This window comes from Platichthys flesus, chromosome 9, assembly GCF_949316205.1.
Source record: "Platichthys flesus chromosome 9, fPlaFle2.1, whole genome shotgun sequence".
Taxonomy (NCBI): domain Eukaryota; kingdom Metazoa; phylum Chordata; class Actinopteri; order Pleuronectiformes; family Pleuronectidae; genus Platichthys; species Platichthys flesus.
Genome location: NC_084953.1, coordinates 12303576 through 12328322, shown reverse-complemented (window position 1 = coordinate 12328322; position 24747 = coordinate 12303576). Strand labels below are relative to the sequence as shown.

Below are 24747 nucleotides of genomic sequence, written 5' to 3'. Positions count from 1 at the left end.
CCAGGAATTTCAAAGTCAGTGTTGACACATAAATCTCTGTATTTCAACATATGGCGAGCCGGGGGAAGCTTGGCGACTGACACAAACAAATATTGAGCAAATCATTTGAAGCTTGACTGTGATGAACTGTTTATGTTTCTTTTTTGGCGGACTCTCTGGGCTGCAACAAGCAGGAGGTGAGCAAAGTCCTTCCTGCTCATTTTGTCACCACATCTCCATGAGGTGGTAAATTAGTACCGGCTATTATCAGATCGTCAATTCAACGTTGACATGTTGATGAAGCTACATACATATACGGTGTAATTGACCTATTGATGAAACAGGTGATAACCCCAACATATATCATATCCAAATAAAAATAAAAAGTAGTTACTGGATGTGACTCTAATTCTATCAGTATGTGTGTAGCTCTGTGAAAGGCCTTCGTTTAGCATTTCATGAGCTTCCATGGCAGGTATGTGTTGTCAGGCACCTGAGGCAATGGGAGTCTATGCTGTGGGACTATAGGGTTGTGGGCTGGGGTCCAACTGGAATAGCTCTGTCCCTAATAGCTTTCATCTATGATGGAAAACCAATTGCAAATCCTTAAGTCACCCAGGGATGAATGCGACCTATCGCTAACCAATTCCATACTTCAGATTCTATAGAAAAGACATGTCCTGTGCTGACTGACTTCTATTTAATTCAAACTCTGGAGCTCTTACCTGATACGAGTTCATGGAGGCTGTAACGGTAGCGGAGGTGATCGTGGCCCTCAAACCTCTGTGGCCCTTGGCACAGGGCCCGACACTCCACGTCAGCTTTATAATACTCCACCAGGGCCTCCTCAAACAAAGCGATGGCGCCCTCATAGTCACCAGTGCCATACAACCTCACTGCTGCTGTGAATGATTGCTGCAGGGGGAGGAGAGGAGAAGGAGATGAGGAAACTGGAATCATAATTTATGATATTATTTATGACCTAGTTATCTTTGACTCTTGAGTAAATAATAGTTTATTGTTCTCCAACACATTTAAAATACTGTGCACAAACCTATTACCATCTAATAAAAGCTTTTATAAATCCTCCAAGTCTTTTGTTTAGAATCAACAGGAGGACAGGAAACAGTTGCCAGAGAGGAAATGTATTGACTGTATTGTTTCCTGAGGATATTAGCAGCTTACTGCAGTAACAAAATATAAAGAAGCTGAGTAAAAGCTGAAAGGTGCAGAGTTGTGAATTTATATTATCAGTAATATTATGATTATTAATTTAAGTACGGGAGGTACTCAAAAGAATGAAAAGAATGAGAGAAAGAGAAACAAAAGAATGAGAGAAAGAGAAACAGGAGCAGACAAGGGATTCAAAACTCTTCAGCATTTAGGGCTCAACCACAACCAGCACTAAAAGGCCTAAATGAGTTTCCAGTTACTAAACTGCAAGGGCCATTAATATAGAGGGTGGGGACGTCTGCACTTTTACCCTCTAGGAAAGAATTGAAGTAGAAAAACACAGAAGCACTGGCAGAGACATTTCAGCAAAGGCTGACAAGAGATGGCTAAAATGGCAACAGGTTATTTAACAAGAGGCCTGACGAAGAGAAAGAAAAGAAAAGAGGAGAAAGAGAGAAGTAAGGAAATAGGGCACTTGCTGTATCTATATAGAAACTCACTAACTCATATTTTCTGGCTTACCTGGTGAGGCCGGGCCTCTCGGTCCACAAAGTGATCCTCCTGGACGCCCTGCAGGTCCTTGTACTGCTCCAGGTTCTGACCCATCTCCACGTGTTCTGGATTGGCCTGGAAGTAGGTGTGAGCGGCCGCTGCTGCTTTTTCAGGCTGCTTCAGCTACAGAGAGAGAGAGAGAGAAGGAAAGAGAGATGTGAATACTTTTGCTTGGCCCAATGCAACATGAAAAACTGTATTTCTCTTTTACGCAAATCTTTCATTACCTCAACCAAGGAGGTTATTTTTTTTTTATCTGTGTTGGTTTGTTTGTTTGCTTGCTGGATTAAGTAAAAACAGATGACAATAGAAACGTGGTGGAAGGATGTGGTATGGTTCAGGGAAGAATATGTGAAAGTGGCATATCTACATTATTAAAGAATGGCAAAAGTTTTTGGACAAGTTTTAATCTGAATCTTTAGAAGTTTATCTTTTTGAAGTTAAAGTAAAAACACAATCTGAATTATTTCTCTAAAGCAGCTCCTAAAGGAAGGTCAAATAATTTTGACTCCACTTGAAATGACTGATATTGCTGGATTGGGTTCATCAGACCGGAGGAAAGAATGAGCAGATTTACAGCGACAGACTGTTCACATGCATATTGTGTCATTGGGGAGAGCTCTCCTCATTACAGCTAATATGATAGATGAGGTCTCTGAGCCTAATGAGTGGTGGGAGTATTAGAATGAAGAAATCATAAGAATGCGTTCCACTTCCTGAGAAACACATCCATCACAGACACGAGAGAAAAGAGACATGTCGACTAGAACAGAACAAGTTTGAAACTGATTCACTGCAGACCACGTCCTGGGTGAACGGCTTCAAGGTTAGAAAGATAAAAACAAGCAGCTGTTGTTTTTCAGCAGCTGAAAAACGAACCTAAACAGATAATAAGTACATCCTCATAAAGTATACATGTATAATACACAATAGTACAATATATAGAATATGTTTGCAAGGATTTTTTATATCAGAAAAAGGCTAGCGCCTCAATAATTTGTTTGAAAATAGAAGACAATGTGCTCTGAACGATTTCATTCCTTGAAATGCACTGGGCCCATTGTACCGAAGAGCACATAAAACTCGACTTTTTTAACCATCTTCATGATTTACGAAAACATATTCACACTATAAAATCATATGACAACTTCTGCTTTTCCTTCATGGCTGTGATACTGACACAGCACAGACCTCCTACACTACAAAACCACCACAACACATCGCACTTTACATCAAACATCCTCAGACATCAGTTCAAATATTGTCCCTTGACATCAAAACGCAGGTGAACCACAACTCTCTGGTATCACACAACACATAGCACACGTAGGTTCCTCGTCAGAGATGAAGATTCCAGATGTCTGTTGTGAGACTCATGTCTCATAGCTTTTTGTTTTACAATGATCATTAGTCCTCAAAAAATGTAAATATTGTTCTGTTAGAGAGTGAAAGTCAAAACATGCCTGGCTCCATTCAGATCCCATCGTTGTCTACCCAGGACAGGGAGAGTAACACAATCACCTGAACTGACTCCACCTCACGTACACCACACAACAGATGCTCTTTTCTCATTTGTTCTCAATCCAAAATCCTGACTGTTTTATCAGCTGCCCGATAAAAACGGTTGATAAAGCTTTTTTACAGACATACCAGTGTCAGTGTTAATGTCTATGGATATAAAAACATATTTTACAGAATAAAGAATACAGACAACAATGTGTATTTTGTTTATATTTCATAAATATCCTAATATATTTATGTATTGCTGTTTGTACTAATAGCTAGTTCATTATAATTTAGTTTATGGCTAAACTGTCAAATATCAGGCTTCAATTACATTCGTTCAAAGTAGGAAAGAGAGAGATTAAGCAAGCAGGGCACAATGGAGGGTAATGGAGGATTGAGAAAGAGAATAAAAGACAGATAAAAAGAGGTAAAAGCAGCAAAACAGTCCCCTCCCTCGTATGAAAGGTTGAATACTTCAACCTAAACTCAGTTTAGATCTGCAAGTGCAAACTTTCATCTGAGTGTCACAGCCTCTCTCCTGAGTCTGTCTGGCCCGGCCCCTCTGCTAAACCACTCAGCAATGAGTCACATGTGATGGGAATAACACTTGTTACGACAGAAACCTTTGTTCTCTTTGTGTTATTTTCAGGAGGATGAATTAGCTAAAACAAAATGTGGGAATACCCACATTCATATAAGTTTCCCATCCAGATACAGAGACCTTGTGTTCTCTATGGGGGAGGCTCATTATTTCCACAAAGTCTGCACAATGCATCATAAATCGGAAATTGGACTGCTGGGAAAAAAAAGGTTCTTCCTCCCAACTCCTTTCTGGAGGATGACTCTCTGTGAGTCTTTTTCATGTGGTGACAGGGGAGGCAGGAGAGAAGAGCCCATGCAGCACATGGACACGCTTGGTTTCACTAGAAAAGGCCCCAGAGTGAGAGGAGGCGACGGGCACATTCCTGGTCCCATCACCTGGCTGAAGTCACTGGGACACACCCAGCATCAACCACTCACCAACCACCAGGGGAGGAAGAGAGCTACGGTCTAGTTTCTGATGATTTCACGTGAGCTTCATGGCATGTTTTATGAAATACTGTATTTATGACGTCACAAATGCCTCTGGGAGCTAGAGAACGGATTAAAATAGATGAGTGGAGAATGATGCACCACGTCTAAACATGAGGGTAAATATGTGTAATATACTCTTGGTCTTAAAGGCTAAATCCATTTTGTTTCCCCATTTGATTTGTGTTTTGGTGTTAATATTCCTTAATCAATCTTGTTGTTTTGTGGCTTTCATATTAACATGGATCCCAGTCAAACCTCAAGGCCTTAGTCTCATATTTCAGATGCACCGATGATTAACGGCTTTAGATTCAACGTGCTTTAGATAAAAAGCTAAGATGAAATGTGACATGACTAAACATGTCAGATGAAAATGTATAAAAACAAGGAAAATACAAAACATAGAAAATAAGTGAAAGAACTTTGACCACATGCTAACAAAAAGCTCAACCTGAATTAGTCAGCCATGTTCAAATGTCTTGAATCAGACAAACGTGCAACATGACATTCGTCTCCTGATTAATCAATCAGCAGAATCACCAGGAAAACAAACTGCCTACACAGAATGTACATGCACCAAGTAAAAAGCCATTAGCAACAGGTCTTAGGAAAGATGTGCACATAAATCACTCACTAATGCAGACACAGTAAAACCTGGAATGCATTAGACTGATGAAATCAGTGAGTGTGTATCTGAGGGTGGATTTTTTTCCCCCTCTAACTGATGTTGCAACATCCAGCACACAACTCGGCTCTGTCAAGTCTCCTCTGCTGCATTCCTCACAGAGTCTCCCCCTCATCATTCAGGGAGAAAAATCCTCTTAACACAGCTAATGTCCACATGGCTTTACTGGATCTGATCGTCATCTGTTGATACTATATGTTTCGACCCGACTAAACAGCAAAGATGGCACAGGCTGAGGAGGAAGGAGGTGAAGGGGAAGTTATTCTGCAGTTTGCTCTCACCTGCCCCCCCCTCCACCTCCTCCTCCAGCCCCGGCTGCCTTCAGTCCCACGGGGACGGCCGGGCTCAGTTCAGAGGATCAGCTGGAGGAAGGGGGAGGGAAATAACTACAGTTCACCACACCAGCACAAGCAGCTGTGGTCAGCCTCTGCCAGATCTATTGTCCTGAGACGAGAAACCCACAACGCGGGGAAGCCTTGAACACAGGAGACTCATGCAATGATGTGTGAGACTAATTATCATACGTTCAGGAACAGTTGAGTCAGAAGAAAAAGACAAATCTAGTGTCTGGTTCAGGGCAATGACCACACCAGATGAGCACTTTAACTCTGCATCAGTAATTACCATTGTACATCGTCTGGACATTGTGAACAGGAAGCAGATTGTCTGCAGTTGGTTGTTAAGTTGCTGAAAAATACCAAAAATGAGGAAAAGCGATTTCTAAAAAGTAAAACCAGGGATTTACCTGCTTGGTTGCTGTGGTGGAAGTGTTGAAGGAGAATTCAGGTATTTTCTAACCTGGGCCCTATACCAGCAAATGTGGGTGTGTAAATGAACGGTACTTATGGAACAGTCCAGCCTCCATCAGCAGCGGTGGCTACAATTTATTTTTTCCCCAATAAAAGGCTAAAAGGTTACTTACAAATCTTTGCTTATTCTCCGGCAACGTTACACATTAATATCTTAAAGCAATGCTCTCAATTACCCAGAGACAGCATTGTCGTAGTGTCCAAGGCATCGTCTGTGGACATATCAAACCACCAGCATCGTGCATCTGCAGGTCCCAAAGTGTTAGCAATGGTTGTAATGGGTTATCCATGTTGGATTTACTGTGCTGCTAGTAGTCATCCTTAAAAGACCCAATCAAGAAGGCAAAGGGGGGGGGGGGGGGGGGGGTTACGGTTAGGGTAATTGTTTCCAAACAGGACTTTGCACCAGCAGTTCCAAAATCCTACGTTTTCGGGTTTGAAACCTTTGAGGACACCAGGAGAAAACAAAAAGTACGTGTTGGAAACTAGAAATAATGGATTTACAGCAGCCGAGCTCACACACACAAGAACATAACTGTTACTTTATGGAGACAGATAGTTCAACCTGGAGGAGTTCTGAGTGTCTGACTACTCCATCAACTTGTCAAAAACAACAACTTGGAGACACTGAATTAAAAACACATGCTCATAAATCAAGGTGCAAGGTTAAAACACCACCTCAGCAGAAATCCATCATGGCCTTGAAGGGAGTTTGCCATTACAGTGAATGTTGTAATGGAAAACAACTCAGCCCAGAAACCACCATGCATGGGTAAATCAAAATGACTTCCCGCCTGTATGTAAGGAGAATAACAGGATGATAAGAAAGTAAGTCATTTTCAAAGAAACGCCTGAAGTGCTGCAGCTGTTCAATCATTAGCTACGGTGTCCCTCTATAGGAGCAGGTGGTTTGAATAGATAGTTTATAAAACTGAATGTTGCAGCATCGATATATTGGGATGTAGCAGAAATTCAGAATAATTCATGATGACGTCATTACATTTTGTTATGTGAGCTGCAAAATCTGCTGATAACGCACGGTGTTGTAGAGATAGGAGGGAGAGGGACAGAGAAAAATCTCAAATAAAGCATGTATAGAGTGTTTGTTTTATGTACTGTGGTTGATGTTAAAGATTTTAGAGATTTGAAACACTTGAAGATGCCAACGTGGCACTGGTGCAGTTTGAAGTGTTAAAGTAACTGTTGGAAAGCTCAGTTTTTAAATAACGCTTTGTGTTTGTAAGTCACTCCGCGCACAAACAGAGAAGAAGTTCTACACAACAGAAATACTTCATCAAACTCTGACACGACGGGATTCAAAATCACAGCAACGCTAAAACGCTGCCATGAAAAGCAAATCTTCATCCAGAGGGGCACGCCTTGCACCAGATGAGGACATTTTTCCTCCCACATGAATTTCCCAGCCGCACCTGCGGAGATGAAAAACACTAGCACTCAGTCTGAGCCCTTGGTTTGCCCTCCTCGCTAAAGAGCAACCTGTGTCCGAGCCGCTGGACCGCCGTGCCACGCTCTTGATGTGGGAACAGAGTGGTGCCAAGCCAAATGTACATTTGCATGCCTTTCTCCTCTGGGCCTCCTGCCTGATTCACAGGTATGTTAATGGGGCTGGTCTGGCGCCACAGATGCAGCGATGATGTTTGTGACAAAAAGCATTGAAAGTACCTCAGTGCTAGTAACAGGCCCGCTGAGTCGTATACAGACAACTGACCACCCAAAATATGACTGCAAAGCTGGCAACAAGTGGTCAAACCTGGCAACCGCAAGGCTGAATGCTGAAGAGACAAGCTGTTTGAAGGCGTTTCTACAATTCTCAAGAGGTTAGAAAAGTCGAGCGAAGTACACAGAGGGTAGTGTTCAGGTGTTGGTCCAAGACGTGCTGCAGTTCAACACGCCCACATGTGGAGGACTACAAGAGACAGACGAGACAGACAAGAGAGAAGCACATAGAGATCTCTCCTCTGTGTCCTCAAACTCAAACTTAAAATCCTGTCCATAAAATGTCAATAAAAAAAGGTCACGCTGCAGTAAAGGGAGTCCTTCTTTCCCACACAAAACTGTGCCCCTGAAGAGGCTGAAATGTTTGCATTACTGGATATTTTTCAATTCTTCACCACGTAACATAACTTTGGCTCAAACCAGCACAGCAGAACCCAACGCCATGGTTTCCAAGGCTACAGCACAGCTGATCAGAAAGACTCCAAGCAAGGGGCGTGACATTCCAGGCAAGCTCTTAGTGGCTGACCATTCACAAAAGAGTGGGCCAGCTGACCAATGAGTGGAGACTGAGCTTTGTGGGAGACTGGACAGAGGCAGAGGGTAAATAGAGGAGCTGCAGCAAAATATGGTACGAGACAAATCATGAATATTTTCAGTCAAACTACTGCAGCACCTGTGTCTCTTTGGAATGGGCTGTTTGCTCTGCCTGTGGTGATGCTGGCTGCAGCTTTCTTTATGAAACTGTGAAAGAGACCTGCAGCAATTGAGCCGTGGTGAGTAAAGTCCAGCTGCAGGACTCAGTCCACAGAACCCCCGCTGTGGCACAAAGAGCTGCTCGCCTGATTATTCAAAGTTCAGTGAAGCTGGACTGGAAAATCAGTTGTCATTGCCATGAAAGTGTCACTTAAATTGGCCAACGCTGCGATAAACTACTAGTCGCCTGTTTATTAAAACTGTTTTATTATTTTAAGTTTAACACTGCATTTTCTTAGGCCCTTGATAAAACACGTCAAGTGCAAAGACGATAAAATGAATGATTCTCGTGAAAGGGCGTTCCACACACAGACACACAGAGAGAAATTTCTGGAATTAGAGAAATAGACAAAACGGCCCAAATGTGGACAATGTAAATCATTACAGGCCTCCTACAGTGCTGTTGGGCGCACTGCCAGTTTACATTGAATTTATTCCAGCAGGAACATCTGCAAGCGTGATATCAGTCTCGACACACAGCCAATAATGGTGTGTTAAGGAGAGAAGTGTCTGTGTCTAAAGGTCAGCGTGAAACGGTTGTTTAGGAGTGTGACGTCACACTCCTGCGCGAAGCTGCCCATTACAGCAGGAGATGCTGAGGCGTTGTGTTTACATGTCACCAGACATCAACAACCAGATGATTCAGATGCCGTCTATTCAACAAAAATGTTTCCCACTGCACTTGAGCCCTTGGGAAGTAAACCTCATCCATAAAGTGCATGGAAATCTGCTCTGTTTTAAAAAAAGTAAAAGTAACAGTTCAACTGCCAAGAGCTGTGAACAGGTTACTCCTAAAACTGTGGACCTATAAACACAAACACACTTTCCTACACGGCTGAGACCAAACCACTCCAGGCCACTGTCTGAGGAGCACTAGTCTGTACTTACCGACCCAGGCTGTGTTTTAATGGGAGGAATATTTACTCCTCTGTAAACAAAGGAGTCATTTTTCTGACCAAACCCATACAAAGCTTACTGTCACTAAACCAATATTTGTGCCACTAGGTGGAGGGTTTGAAGCATATTGTTCTCGACATATTTATCCAGCAGGCAAACGACATGATATCCGTCTTCGGTTCGGCAGCAAATCTCGAGTGAAGATGTGTTTGAGGAAATCCAGGCAAAGACAAACATTTAAACAGTTCCAACCCAACGTGAGGTGAAAAGAATGGAAAGAGAGGAAAGGAAGGGATACAAAAGATATGTATTCAGCCAACTTTAGTTTCAGTCATTTTTTAAGAAAGACTCCTCAAACATTTGGTTCTCAAATGTGAATATTGTCTGCTCTTCATGTTATAACATCATAATAAAGTCAAGGGGTTTTGGAATGTTGGTTGCATCAAAGAACGATTTCAACTGTTCAGTGTGTCCTGAAAGATTTAAAGATCAAACAATGAATCAGGTCATTGACACGTTAATCACGTGAAAAGATTTGTATGAAAACAGTATTTGGTTTTCCTGGCATTGATGTATCAAATATATTCAGAAAAAGTTTTTGAATACAGGCAGGAAATGCACAGCAGACTTCAGTAGGATCCATTAAATTAAAAAATGTTGGGGTTGAGAAAACATCTGGCACTTTAAGAGGCTGAGTCTTGTTAATCAGGCATCGGGTTGGAAAGAGGATCGAGAAAATTTCACTGCACTCGGGAATCATAAATGAAGTGGGATTCATTGGGATCCAACACGCTTTGTGAGGAGGGCTGCATACACCCTGACTGTTTATCAGAGCTCCTTGTTGCCAGTGCTGCAGCAGCTGCAGAGTGTAGGTCCTGGCTCCGATGCCTGGCATGAGGAACTCACTGTAGGATATTTTGACTAAATGGCTGATTAGCTCCCTGTGAAGCGAGCGACCCACTTCCCTCCACCCAGTATTGTTTCTAAGTCTCACAGGGAGCACTCGGACTGATGATTCAAGAAGCTGCCGAAATTCCAAGAAGTCTGGAAAACCACTTTCAATGCTTACACTGAAAGGCCCCCCCAAGATGTAGACCCGTATCCAATCGGAGCGAAGTAGGATTTGACAGGATGGAGATAAAACATTTGACTGGACAGACCTACTTGCACATGTGTCAACACGCACACATTCGAACTATGAACTAGGAAAATATGCAGAGGTGAAGGCGCTTATGATGTATGTGTGGCGCTTAATTGGACAGGAAAAAAAATCACGACCTCGACAAATTTACCTCTCCTTCGTGCAGCCTTAAATCTTTCATCTTGTTAAGTCGACAACTTCGATGGACAAAAAACTGCTTCAGCACATGCTTACTGTACACACCGGCCACATAATGTCTTTACTGTGCACCGAGGGTATGAATAAGTTGCTTGATATTCTCGGCTAAATGAACCCGACAGGGGTTTGTTTTTGCTCCGCTGCAAAATCAAATAACACTTTCACACTAGATCTGGACAGAAACCTGTGCCATGCTTGTCAGGAAACCAGCCGGCCGGTCAAAGTGTACATTACATGCAGTACTGCTAATGTGTCAAGCACATGTGGGGGGTGGGGGGGACAGCGTTTCCTCTTGGTGATGTCATGGGTAAACGCTGTCTACCTTGATGTCCGTCCCTTCCTCTCTCCATTCCACCCCCTGTCTTCCTCTCATCTGTGCAGCCCCGCTGACAGCTGAGCACAGGGGCTTCTTTCTGCCTGTCCTCGCCCCACCCCGGGCCAGAGTATGCACCTCCTATAAGGTCATGTCAAAGGAATGTCTGAAAAAGCCTCAAAACAGTCGCTGCTAAAAAGCCTCTTTCATTACCGCCGTGAAGTCATGGGAGGCATGACGAGCCGGGAAAAAGCTGACCCTCCGCTCCCTCCTTCATCTGGCCTCCATCCCTCAGCTTTCCTAAAAATCCCTACATCAAAAACATAACAGACGTGGAATAATAATAATGCCACCGTGCAAAGGAGCGAGCCATGACTCCGGCTTTGTGCTGCATGGCCGACCCGTGTGTTTGAAAACTGCTGGCTTTGATTAGGGGGAGAAAGGAGTGAACATACTTGACCGCGGCGGCATGAACTCGCTGCGAGTCCAGAATGTGGAACAGACGCTCACGATCCAGAACCTATTACTTATCCAAACACAGTTCATGTCCATTAGGCGCTAATCCGGGTGGCTGTTCCTCTGAAGCAGCGTCTGCCCTGTTGCTGACATCATTTGGCCGTCGAGGGAAATGACTGCTTCCATTATCCTCTCCAGTCACAGTCCAGGTACATTTTGTGACGGTTAACACTGAGAGACTACTCAACCTTTTCCTCTCAGCTATCTTGCGGCCACCCGGCACTCCCATTGGCTACTGTATCCTAAGTCAACCATCACACCCTTTCCCGTGTCTGATCTCGCTTCCTGGGCAGTTTTAGGACACACAAGGGCCTGCTTTGTGTGGAGACCTCGAAAACATAAGGTGTGTATGGTTTAAGTAGTGCAGACGGGGTGGAAAATCACCTATAATGTCTTCCTCCTCCTCCTTCCAACACTTTCTCTTACATTCCCTCCTGCCTCAAATACACACACACATTTACTTTTCGCTGAGGAACTTCTAAAAACAGGCCTGGTTAGCCCACATCTTATTTTTATACTACTATCCTCTGCTCCCACACTCCCACCCTTTCCACTCACATAAAGGCACCTTTTTCGAAGATGGAAAAAACACACTGGTCACAAACACACCTGAAATGTGGCTCAAAATTGTGTTTTGTCTCTGTTGCCTTTTGGTAGTGGGGGTGGTTTGTGTATTGAATTATAAGTATATAATAAAATAAGCGTCTATAGGGATGATGTTAAACGTGGACAAACATGCTAAAAAAGGCGATAGACTCCTTTCCAATTGCCAGTAGAATTGATGTTAGTTATTTATTTGACCAGTGCAAAAGGGGCTATACCAGCATTCAGGCTTTCCTCAGCGACCTCTGCTTTTCTTTCAACTGTGGTTTGCTACATGTGAAGCATCACTTCAGCTCAAACCTCGTCATGAAAGCATTTTCCCATAATGTTGAACTTTTCCATGAACACCATGAAGAAAAAAAGCTCAAATGTCCCAACAATCTCAGAGGAGATGACACGAAACCAACCACTTTGAAATGTTGTAGACCTTTCCCCCCATAAAGCTCCAGAGACTGGGGGATTTTCCCTTTTCTGAGAGTTACGTTACGAGGAAAAGCACATTCAAAGGAAACGTTTACGGGTACGCCACTCAAAGACAGGGGTCAGGGGTCGCCCTTTCACACGAGCATGGCCACTTCTCCACTGCGGCTGCAAAGACAGACCAGGCAGGAACTAAAATAAGACAAGGCGTGATGTGGTGTTTAAGTGTTAAATCTAAAGTATACAAATGTTTCGCTCACACACAACAAGGTCTTCAGGAGAAGCATAAACCATGTGTGTTTGTGTGTGTGCGTGTGCGTGTGCGTGTAGCAGTGAGCCTGGGCAGACAATGCAAGCATTCATCCAGCCACTTGGGTCTCAACCTTTATAGGCCCTCTCTGTACCCCAGAGAAATATTAAATATATTTGTTCAGTGTGAAATTAATCTGGTGTTGCATTGAGCGGACAAAGGGTGTCGCTACATGACGCCTGAAACAGTCAATTTCAACTGGTGAGAGACGGAAACGCATCTGAGGACCAGTGATGGGTGTTAAGTTCATTACATTTTAATAGGGGAGTTGATGGACGCCATTAAATGTCGAAAAATTGGAAACAATGACAAGGAAGCAGGACTTAGGGAGCAACTTCCCATGTCAGTGAAAAATGTAAAATCAGTCAGCTGTCAAGACAGAAACATCATCCTTCCCCCCCCCCAAGATTAGTGTTTGTAAGGTTCAAGTGGCCTGAAGGAGTATTTCCTGCTTCAAGCTTCAGCCTCTCTCTCTCTCTGATGAGGTAATGGATCCACATTTTTTTGAGTGGGGAGTTTCATCACACACTCAGTTCATCAATCAAGCCGCCGCCGCCCCCTGAGCAGCACAACCTCCCCAGGCGTACTTCAGACAGTTGCATGGAAAAGGACGACAAGGAAACTAGGCAAAAACAGTGGAGTCCGTGTGATTTAAGGATTACCTCAAGGAGAGAGGAATGCAATCCCTTCAGCCCCTTCCCTAAAGCTGCTGGTGGTATGGGAGCTGAAAGTAAGCTATCCACAGCCAAGCATTATGGAGAAAAAGACAACCACAAGAGATCAGGAGACCATTATATATAGACTGTTATGCGTCCATTGGCTGTAAAATAAACCTCATCTCCTTTTGCACGGAACAGGTCGGCTGGAGTAGAACTAAGGCTAATTTATTCTCAACATTAAATATAGAGAGAGACGGAGCCTGTTGTTCACACTCTGTCTTTCGTCCTCTGAAATCTTAAAGAAACAGATGAAACTGGCGAAAAGCAGAAGCAGTACCACTGGCAGTGTTACCAGCATCCCTTATCATATGTTATTTGCGCCAAAGTTATAGCAGAGACGGACAAAGCCACAGGTAAAGCAGATATGATGCAATTAAAAGGAAACGCTCATTTGTGTTACCTTGAATGAAATTGGGGATTTCTCTGGGTTTAAACATGGCTGGAAACATTATGGATAATGTAAGTACGCAAGTTAACAAAATATATGACATAGGTCTAGTTGTTAACCTATCATATCTTTTCTTCATGATTTTCAGTGCGTCCCATAGAAATACAAATGATACATGAAGGATGCAACTGGAGTCAGGATATCCTCCCTCTAGGGTCAAACAGTTATATTTTATGGGTGGAGAAGGCAGTGTGTGTTTGTGAGTGTGTGAGTGTGTGTGATTTGTCCAGTTTGGCCTGGATTCCAGTCAGCATGCTGTGTGTCAAGAATGCTAGAGTTGTGTAATGTGACAGCAGCACAGGACCACGTTGTGTTTATGAAGGGAGCACAAGGCTCTGTATACGCCAGCAGAGAGATGTACCTTTAGGGTTTGATGCTTTCCACACTTCCACTAGATATTCATTTGCTCTCTTTTTCGTCTCTTTACATATTTTGAGTGTTATAAGGCTCTTACAAAAAATGTGAGTTATTCTTGCCAGTTGCATGTGCCACAGCCTGAGCCAAGATCTCCTAGAGGGTGAACATATAAGTTTGTGTCTCGTGTGTGTATGTGTGTGCGAACATATTCAGTTCTAACCTCAATCAATCCTCATGAGCTTGAGGATATTTCTGATGCAAATGGCAGTTTTCAGTTGTTTCATGGACAAAATCTTTAATTCAATAGACTTGCAGGATGCAGCTTATAAGTATCTCCTTTACAGGCGATATGAAAAAGACACAGAACAATAAATTCCCACACAGCCCCCACCCCCCCCTGCATGTTTTGAGGTCACGAGGTAACCAACACAGAGACTTAAATATGAGCAAAGACACTTCACATTTCATCTCACTTGCTACCTTCACCTTGCCGGGTTTAAAAGTTAATTGAAAAATTAAAAAAAATGATTAACTAATAAAGAGCATATACAAGTTGAGTTCTTGACACGGCAGTTCAGTTTGGTCTAAATTAATGGTTTCTAACAGGCAAGTTCCACCTTTCTATATGTTTTGTTTAACACAACTCCCCCCCTCCCCATCCCCTTCCCTCTTCTAGAAGTAGTGAACTCGGGTCGAGCTGGACTGGGCAGCTTCAGAGTTGTTGATGGCTTTGACCATGTCATTTTTGAGTCTCATCTTCCTCTCATTCCTTGAGGGCTTTTCATCTTGGACCGTCCTTCTTTCTCTCCCTCTGTGATTTTGGAGGGTTGGCAGTTCTGTCGGATGACTCCTTCTTTAGGGACTTTGAAAATATTTCATGATCTTCTGGTCTCAATCTACTCCATCATTAGACCTTGTATCCTGGCAACTGCTCATCGCATCCATACTATATATCACACTGGACAAAAATAACAATGATGAGCCAAAGAACTTAATCTACATAGATCTCATATTATTACCTATATATCTCTGCACAGACATACACACTTACTAGAGGCAGTTTTTCAATGGACCCTCAAGGTGGCTCATAGTGATGAATGGATGCTCAAGGATTCCTCTGGGGGTAATTCTTTCAACAGGATTAAACGTCAGCATCTTCTCCAAAAGGTCTATAAACCACTCCAGGTCAACCCATTCAGCATAGTCATCTACTCCATTGAGTCTATGAAACGATGTCAAGAATCTCCATTCCATCCAGTATTTTGGCCAGAAATAATGTTGTGCAAACAGTTGCTTCCCAACCGTGTATACAATTTGATTCCACTGGGGAAGAAACACAATGTTGTGAGAATATGTTAACTTCAAGATTGCAAAGTCATTGGTGATCAGGTAACTTAAACTACTCAGACGTATGGATGAAGTCTCTCTAGTTTGTCTCATTAGTCAAATTGTAGAAACTCACTATAATAATCAAGCGTGCGGATTTAAAACTAAACAGATTGGTTGTGTTTTCAGTGCAGATACTGACCAAATCAGTCTCATTGTAGGCGGGGAACAGTGGTGTGCCCATAAACAATTGAGCAGCAATGCAGCCTAGAGACCATATGTCGATGGCCCCGTTGAAAGGATATCCAGCCAGGATCTCAGGGGATCTTAGGAGAAGACGAGAAACCCAAACGTATTACTGAGGTTATAAAAACTTAGGACTAAACTCTGTGTTACCGTCAATTTGTTATTGTCAGTTTCTGAGACATAAACCTGACATGCCAGCGTACAGGAGTTGTTTAATTCGTTACAGCAAACACAGCTGTCCCAGGTATAGAGATGTGCTGTCAGTTACTTACCTGTACCACAAGGTCTGGAGGGTGAGACCTCCCTGTTGCTCAGGATAATCGAAGGCTAAGCCAAAGTCGATGACTTTAACTTTCAGTGGCTGCCTGACATGATCCACTATCATGATATTATCTGGCTTCAAATCTGTATGAATGATCCCCGCGCTTTTCAGAAAGACCAGGGATGCAGCCAGCTGAAATTATGAAAAACACAACAATAAACATGAGCTACAGAGTTCATTTCATCAACAGCAACAGTTCATCGATGGCAGCAAAAACAGAAACAGCTGAGTATCAGTCAGATATTCCAAACTCGTACAGTCGACTATAGGAACAGGTTAACAAGATGGTTAAGACCAACATACACAGCACTAGCGATTGTAAACACTAAATATGATGATTGGAAGAACTGAAGGTGTCCATGTATCCACCTCAAGTCACCACCACTAGTCTTCAAGTACATTATTTAACTTAACATTTCATTTGTCGTTTCTGAAACAATGAAATATATATTTTTATCGCAGCTTGCAGTTTGAGAAGAAAGATGCACACTGATGGAAATTACAACTGGAAATTTGGACAAACAGAGACATTTTAGAGAACAGGTATACTCTTCACCCTACAAAGCAGTTAGTGTAAAATCTTGTGTTTAAAAAACAAACCTGCTGCAGAATGGGGCGGATCTGCATCAGTTGAAGTTGTTGACCCGGGTTGATCTGCATGAATGTATTCAGATCCATATCCAGGTGCTCAAACACAAGACAGCAATGTGCCTTGTAGGTGAATGACTCGTTCAATCGGACGATGTTGAATCTGTCCGAGTGGAGCTCCTGCATGGTTTGATGGATGCCCAACTCTGCCCTCGCACACTCAAAGTTTCCCCTGCCTTTGATAATTTTTAATGCCACTGTTTCATTGGTGGTCACATTCCTACATTGGATGACCACTCCATAGGTGCCACTGCCCAGGTATTTCTCTACCTGGTAAAGTGTAGTGGGGGAGGGGATCAGGTCTCCCACGAGGATTATAAATTGTCCATATTCTGACATGATGAAAGTATTGTTTTCCTGTTGATTTCTCACACCTGTCAGGAGTATATTAAGGAAGAAGTTAGGCACAAAGCCACGTATGCTCTCACACAAACAAGAAGTCTTCCCAAGTATGTAGCAGAAAGGTTTACAGACAGTCCATCAAGCCAAGTCGTTTTAATCTTGAAAATCCACCAATAGTAAAATTACCACTTAAATCAAAGATACATTACAGAACGATAAATATGTCCTTTTTCTATTACTACTACTCCTGTCACTACATGTACATATTTATTGTTCATGACAAAAATGAGCCCACATTGTACACTAAGTAAAATATATATATGAAGATAACTACTAATGAAACATGAAATTATCTTTTCTGAATCTTTTACTTCCACCAAGCTCAAATTTCCCTGCTTTTGATTTGTACTTTTACAGTAATAACACACTTGCTCTGCATAAAGTATCAGGTGTAAAATATTCAACTTACCAAGAGTGTTTATCAAGGGAAGGTGACGTCCATTTCGTTAAAATCTTAACAGATAAAATGTTAATCCCTTGACTGCAAAGCTCAAGTTAATATGACTGAAGCGAAGACACTTTATGCTTGTTTAAAGACATCTCACTGTAACATCAAACAAATTATAGAATTGCAAATATTCTATTACCTTTGATGCTCAATGAGATCTAAGGAACATTTGTTAAAAATGTTTTACCTTACGTGTCTTTATTGTGTTAGTCTGTTTTCTTTCATGTTTTTAATATGAATCTTAATCGACTTATCCTTTGTTACAAAAACACTGTAACACAAGTGGAGACCCACATAAACTCAAATTTTGCTTGGGTCTAATTAAACAGGGTTTCTGTCAGTCTGGAAAGTCTGTTCAACAATGTGTTATTTATCTCTTCATACAGTGAAAGTTGCACTTCTGACATATACAGTTTACTCACCTACTTAACATTATCAATATGTTACTGTTCACCCTTTTTATACCAGTGAGGGCGGGCGAAGTGAAAGACTGCTCAGTTTAATGAGAGTTCATAAAGGACATAGGTTGACAAAAGTTTGACAGAGGTCCCACTACAGAGGGATAGACCAGGACCTACTATGCTTAGAATGGTCATTACTAAGATATAAGTTAAGGGTACATAAACACAAGTGCACAATATTAATTATCATTCAAAAATAAGTAAGTTACTATGCGAACACAAAGTTTATTCTATCCAAAATATAAATGAATAATATAAAATCAATTGAATCTTAATATAATATACAGCAAACTAACAATACATCAAACATGCTGCTGCTATAGGATCCAAAGAACTTGGACAAAATCTAAAATATGAAAAGAGGTGTCACACAGGTAGGAAACCATGATGAATATGTAAAGCTGCAAAGATATCGATATCAAGAGCTTTTGGCGATAAGGGCCGACGCATACCCTTCGGTAACTCTTAGGTCCTCCATATCCTGGTTCTGATAAAAGGCAAACTGAAAAAAATTTCCCAGGGTTCATGTCTAAAAAACAGCTATACATACAGGTGTTTACGAATGCTAACAAGGAAGCATAGCTGTAATATATACAGGTTTTTACACTGAAGACAAGCGTCTGACTTTTAGACTTTTTAATGGTAATAGATGTAACGTTCTCACAGCCTCAGACTCCACTGCAGAGCAGACTGTGGACAACTTCTCTCATTCACTTCTACTTAGGTGGGATTTACTACTACACCTTAGGAATGGATGTAAAGGAGATGTGATTTAACAGGGATGACGCAGCCTGGCTTCATAAGAGACTGTGTGTTGTAGGGAAAGTGTTTATAATAGGGCAGGGTAGGAGAACTTGACTGCACCATGTAATCAAGGCTGTGGTTATGTACGACATGAATGCAACAGCGAGGAGCTGAGACCTGCCTATAATGTCCGTTTGTGTGAAGGTAACTAGGCTGAAATCTCAGAGAAACACACATCTTCAAAAGTTAACCTAGAAATAAAAACAACTAACACTACAGCCATGCTAATCTCTTACAATCATAGATCGAGACATGGCAATAACATGCTCCATGTGGTTTTTCCTTGAGGCTTTACACACAGTCCCAGCTAGGATTTCCATCCTCCTATATGAGAAGCTGTTTCCACTTGTGCTCTCAATTGTTCTTTGTTAAAAGGGAAAGCCCTACATGCCTCTACGGCTGGAGGTTTGGGATATGCTAACATTGCGGGTGCCTGCTAATGGAAACCAACTGACTCTGAGTGTGTCCATTTGGTTTTTATTCTAAGCCAAATTAAAGAAAGAGTAAAGGTCTGTGTCCCTGTGATTGGACCTTGTTAGAGAAGCTGAGCTCATAAGTCTCGGTCTGGATCCTCCACGGCGTGACAGGTAGGAAAAATGAGCATGAGGGACTCTAGTGTGAGAGACGGCTTGTTTATTATCTCACACTATTTGTTTGTCCATTTATAACATTGTTAACATTTTAGTTCCTGTTGTAGCGAACCCAGCGTGGCCACACACAGACTCCCACAGTATCATCACCTGACTCTGTGTGTCTGTAAATATACTCAACGGTGTAGACTCAACACCATGCACTTAAATCAGTGAAACTTAGAGAGAATATTGTTTAGCATCAAAGCATGAAAAACAAATATAATTTAAGTTACTCAGAAAATAAATAACCGTCTAGCGTTGAAAATAGCCACATTTGTAGATGTTTATCTTAGTGGCTATAAAACTCAGAGGCTGTGGAAAACACTTAAAATGCCAGGAACTGTTTCTGAAAAAAAAAAACACCATCCCAAAATAACACGAGCCCCTGAGGCTACTATCAGAGTGAAGCCCTGTGAGACGGAAATAATCACCTCCATCTCTCTGCTGAAGATCTCATATCCTGTGAGAGCCTTGAACGTCTCTTGGGAATATTTTTTACATAAAGGAGGCACATGATTGAGCCCAGATATGATCAACAGATCCAATTCGTCCGCACAGGTCACACAGGTCTGATATGTATAATCATCCCACATAGACTTTCTTCTCACATGTTGTGTTTAAGTTATTAACATCTCCATGACGCACAGCCATAGAACGCTTTAAAGATGGACAACTAGCCCGAACAGGGGATGAAGCTATGGTAGCAAGGTCCCGCCAACTTTTGGATTTGCTCCATGTCCTGTCTACTAAAATGGAGGAGGCGTTGACCTGTACTGCAAAGTCAGACACAAGGGGGCGATGGAGGTGATTTGGCTTCACTTTTATATCATTGCTCTTTATTGGATTGCTGTGAATCCTTACAGATCATCTCATGCTGTATTCTCACATGGGCTCAAGTTTTTACTGGCAGGAGAGACTCCAGAAAATCACATACAGCCCCTCTTGATAATATCAGGAGATCATCAGTGCATGTGTTACAGCAGTGTTTGATGTTTGTGAATGTCCGCAGAAAAATGTCATGGCAAAAGTTGATGATCAGAGAAGTCACCTTGAGAAAGAAAATGTAAACAGTTCAAAAAGAGGTGAAGGACCTTGACTGCCGTAGCTTGAATATAGCCGCCTGGTTATATTTTGTGCTCATGAGAACTTTTTCGTGAGTTACTGACTGACAGTATGAGCATCCTGAAACACTTGCCAGACAGAGATGTCCATCAGCACTCCTCAGTGTGCCTGGCAGAGCAGCTGGTAATGGTTTCTGCTGCAGTGCAGCCGGGTAATCAGGCAATGAAATCAATACACAATCAAAGCTGAGATTAAACCTGTCCAGGTGAAACAAGAGTCACTGCCATATCAGTTGGGAGAAAGAAACTTATCTCACTATGAGATCAGTTTGGAGAAAGGTGAAGGAGAGGCGTTTCGGCATGAGGAGGATACATGTGTCGAGTTATCCCTTTGCTTGTGTGTCCCACCTGCATCGACTCCCCCGCCTGTGTGTGCGGTCTCATGTGTGTATACTTTAGGCCCAGAGTTGTTTGATCATCTGTGTGCTCATGCATGAGTGTGTGTATCCGCACGTCCACCCGTGTGTGCTGCAATCTCCCTGCTGGGGTTGAGGGCTTACACACTCTCCGCTCTAATTGAGCACGGAGAACAAACAATGACAAGTGTTGACCTTTGAAAAAAAGAAGGGGCACACAGATGCTTTCTCCAAATTTCATTTGCACAACCTCCCCAGCAGTGAGACACAGAGAGGCCTGGTTGTCTTCTGCCAAACACCATGACACAAGCTAATGGAATCTCCTCTTCCAAGAATCCTGAACATTCAGACTCTGGCAGCTCGGACTCCGCTGCACTTACAAGCTTATTTTCAGGGCTGTGACTTTGGCAAGAAACAATGCCAGCTGCCACTTCAAATAGTGAACAGAGAGGCTTCTGGACCTTGGTTACTATTAAACCCTGGTGAGTATTTTGAGACGTTAGCTGGATGGATGTCTGGTCTATAGAGGTGAGAGACTGAAAGGGCTCAGCCTCAGCTGGGCTGTGTGCTGGTACACTGCTGTGAGGAAGTGGTTTGGCATATGAGGGCCCACAGGAGGTCTGGAATTAGACACGTGTTCGTTAAACGAAGCCTGCTTCTCCTTAGGCAGAGAAACCCTGGTGGTAGCTGGCAGACTGCGGTCCACAGACCCCCACTAACATCTGACTCTGTTTCACTAACACCTTGATCCCGAAGATAGAATTATGAAAATTCTGTCAGTATAACATCTGGAAATCCCGCTGATCCGATTGGGCAGAAAAGAAAACACAAGTTAGAGAAATATCTCAAAATGTCTATAAAGGCAAGTTTTGACAGCACGGGGCTCAGTGATCACATACTGTACATATCCAGTCGAATCAAATGTAAAACAGAATCCATTTAGGAGTATAGTCGCTGGTATATACAACAGTGTGGACCTGGTAAAACATTCAGAATCAGATCAGAGTTCATGTTCTCTGGATTGTGCCTCAATGTATTTCTTCAGCAATTCATCGCCTGTATCAAGTCAGTAAGTAATACTTTCAAACCAACAACAGCAGAGAAGTCTCCATTTAGTTTGTTTTATCATTAATTAATCAGTCTCAAGCATTGACCGAAAATGTAATGACGCATCTTCATATCTGCTCTGTAGCCTCAGTACAGAAGTCCTGCACAATCCTACAGTGAATTGGAAATGTTTATTTGACAAAAAAAAAAAACTATCTTTAAATGTAGAAATAAACTTGTTTCACCCAGTTTGTGCTGCGGTGCTGCTCACATATCCACGACAGGTCGGGCTGTTCCTGCTGCCATCTCTCGTCTCTCTACCGCAAGCGCAGTGCATGATGGTATTCATTGCTTGGTTAGTGACCATGGGTTCTACACTACTTTTCACGGTGCTCTGTATAGGATATCAAACATTTTCCCAACTAATTAAAACTCCACCACAAGATGGCAAACTCGCTATATAATGCACTATTCTGTAATCAGTGAGTGATGTCGGACACAGCCTTCATCTTCACTTTTACAGAGCTGTCCTGTCATTCATCTTTATATACAGTCTATTATCTGCATACACTCTACGGTCTCAAGTCTGAATAATTGAGCTGTCAATCAATCAATCGCTACTTTGTTTTAAATGGCTACTTTGTTTTAAATGGCTACTTTGTAATTGAATAAACTCTTCAGTCAGCCACAATATAGCTGAATATGGAAAAAACATCTGCATTAGATAATAAGGAGAGAAATCATCAAAACAATATGTAAGCATCCAGGATCACTGCTGATATTCAGTTCCTTAAGATAAGAGCTAACGCAGGCTTACAGTGAGGGACGTTGGAGCTCAGCTAACCCCTTCTGTGAAGAATGTGTTTGCCTGAGTTCAGCAAATTCTCTGCTGACTGAATGTATGCCTCTCTTCATGCTGGATGCAGATATGTCTCTAAATTCCAGACTCTCAGTCTTCCCACACACTATGGTCTCAACATCCAAGACGCTGATGCCATGTAATACTTCCTTTACTACAGACATAAAGTGAGATCACCGTGCAGAGGCTAAATGAAAGAGGAAATGAAGAGGGGAAAATGTCTGATACTAAAACTGGACCGGACTCAAGCTCTGAGTCAGGAGGCCCTAGAGCGTACGTTTACTCATAAACCAAGGCTCTTTTGCAGAGATCATCCGATACCACTTTTTTCCGATAACTTTACAGATAGTTTTTTATTGTCTACTTTGACAGTCATATCTGAAGAAAAAAAAACTAAAATACTAAATAAATCGAGGAAAACAGCTGCTAAAGTGAATTTTATGCCATCCCATTGAACATCTCTAGTTTTTTGGGGAAAAGAAGAACAAAGGAAACAAGGTACAGGAGTAACAGTGAGTTTAACTTTGAGATGTTTTGGTCTCATCATGATCTGAGAAACAGCTCCACCCATTAGATTTGGATGTAACTCCAGGGGAATAGCATTATTAGGAGTCCTTCTAGGGAGAAGAAAATGACTAACTGACATGTTCACTAAAGTACGGGCCATTGAGGCCAGAGTTCACCCCACCCAGCTGTTTAACAGGAGGCCCCTTGGGCACAACTGGCCGATATCCCTATCCGTCTCCCTCCCTCTGAGATGCTAATTACTGTTTGGAGGAACCCTGTGTGACACACAGCAGGCTCGGCCAAACTCGACGTTTAATTAATCAGCTCAAAGGTGGAAACAGAGATTTACATTGAAGTAATGGCGGACTGCCTCACTTCGCTTCGCTTTAAGGTGAAACAAGAGAAATCCCAGAAGATGGGTTTTTAACTGCATGAGATCATTCAGGAGAGGTTGTGTAAAAGTCATCGGAGTTAGTGTCTGAGCAGAGCTTGCATATTCAATCTAAATGAGTCGGTGCATTACCAATGACAAGCGAGTCTGAAAAAATCGAGATGTATTGCTCCTTTGTTTTCCCACAGCTGCTTGGTAATTGGTGCTCAGCTATGCTCTTGTCAGTGTCTGTGCTTTCACTTGGGTCCATTTCATTTGAATGCATCTTGAACAAAGTGAGTTTGTCTTCAGGTTTCTTTCCCAGTCGTCCCTGACAAGGCAGTGAATTAAGAAGTGACTGCATTTCCTAAAGGACAAAACCTGTTGTTCCAAACTCAGAGCTCATCCAAACAGTTACAAGTACGCGCTGAATGGAATCTGACATCTACATTACTGTCAAAGTATAGCAAGAATTCATTTGACAAGAGTTCCTTATGGAGGCCTGCAAGAGAAACTTAAAAAATCCACATTGTAATTTTTAGCCTGTTGATTGGACTGTGTATTTTTGTTTCCCAAATCCATCCACAAGTTATCCAGATGTTTCGCAGGTCTGTTTGACAGTGGGTCAGCCCGGTAACTGTCTGTTGCTGACTGACCCAACACATCATTGGTCGGTTGAGTGACACTTGATCGTGGTGCGAACAGTTTGTATTCCGTGATCAGGGGCCTATGTGGGCATGGGGCCAGGTTATAGCATTAATTTGCTGGATTTAGCCTCTTTTGAGACTCCTTAGAACATTTCTTCAAACACCCACCAACACACCAATACCTTTTAGTTTTAAACGGATCACTGCTGCTACATTTACACCTGTCGTCCACATGATATAGGTTTCCAGGTGTGTTAGTCTGTGCAGTGATTATTACTAATGCAGAGATAAAACTCATCTGGACTGAGAGGGCTTAGTTTTTAACTGTGTAGTACAGATGAAGACTATTTCTACACTGTTCAGT

The 24747-nt window shown here is 42.3% G+C and overlaps 2 protein-coding genes across 3 annotated transcripts in view; both read right to left on the bottom strand.

Moving 5' to 3' along the window:
* The window catches only part of p3h2 (prolyl 3-hydroxylase 2), a 55507-nt gene that overhangs the window by 12487 nt on the left and 18273 nt on the right, over window positions 1–24747 (bottom strand). For both annotated transcript variants that reach the window (XR_009921919.1, XM_062394887.1), the window contains exons 2-3: window positions 1675–1827; window positions 705–894 (exon numbers count right to left, since the gene is read on the bottom strand). Coding sequence is in view for 1 of the 2 variants with exons in the window: in XM_062394887.1 (XP_062250871.1) it covers window positions 705–894; window positions 1675–1827 (343 nt within the window). In the remaining variant the exon portion in view is untranslated. The remainder of the gene's footprint in view (window positions 1–704; window positions 895–1674; window positions 1828–24747) is intronic.
* Window positions 14598–17314, bottom strand: LOC133960361 (homeodomain-interacting protein kinase 1-like). The gene is made up of 5 exons (XM_062394890.1): window positions 16682–17314; window positions 16032–16213; window positions 15716–15839; window positions 15239–15510; window positions 14598–15145 (listed from the first exon to the last, which is right to left on the bottom strand). Exons 1-5 carry the CDS (start codon window positions 17066–17068, stop codon window positions 15079–15081), a joined length of 1032 nt encoding a protein of 343 aa, XP_062250874.1. The 5' UTR covers window positions 17069–17314; the 3' UTR covers window positions 14598–15078.

Excerpts from the sequence above, each read along its gene's own strand:
- LOC133960361 (XM_062394890.1), bottom strand. The coding sequence starts at position 17,068 with ATGTCAGAATATGGACAATTTATAATCCTCGTGGGAGACCTGATCCCC. Across the intron at positions 16,214-16,681 it reads TCCGCCCCATTCTGCAGCAG|CTGGCTGCATCCCTGGTCTT; the intron begins GTTTGTTTTTTA and ends TCATAATTTCAG. Across the intron at positions 15,146-15,238 it reads CCATTGAAAAACTGCCTCTA|TGTGATATATAGTATGGATG; the intron begins GTAAGTGTGTAT and ends ATTTTTGTCCAG.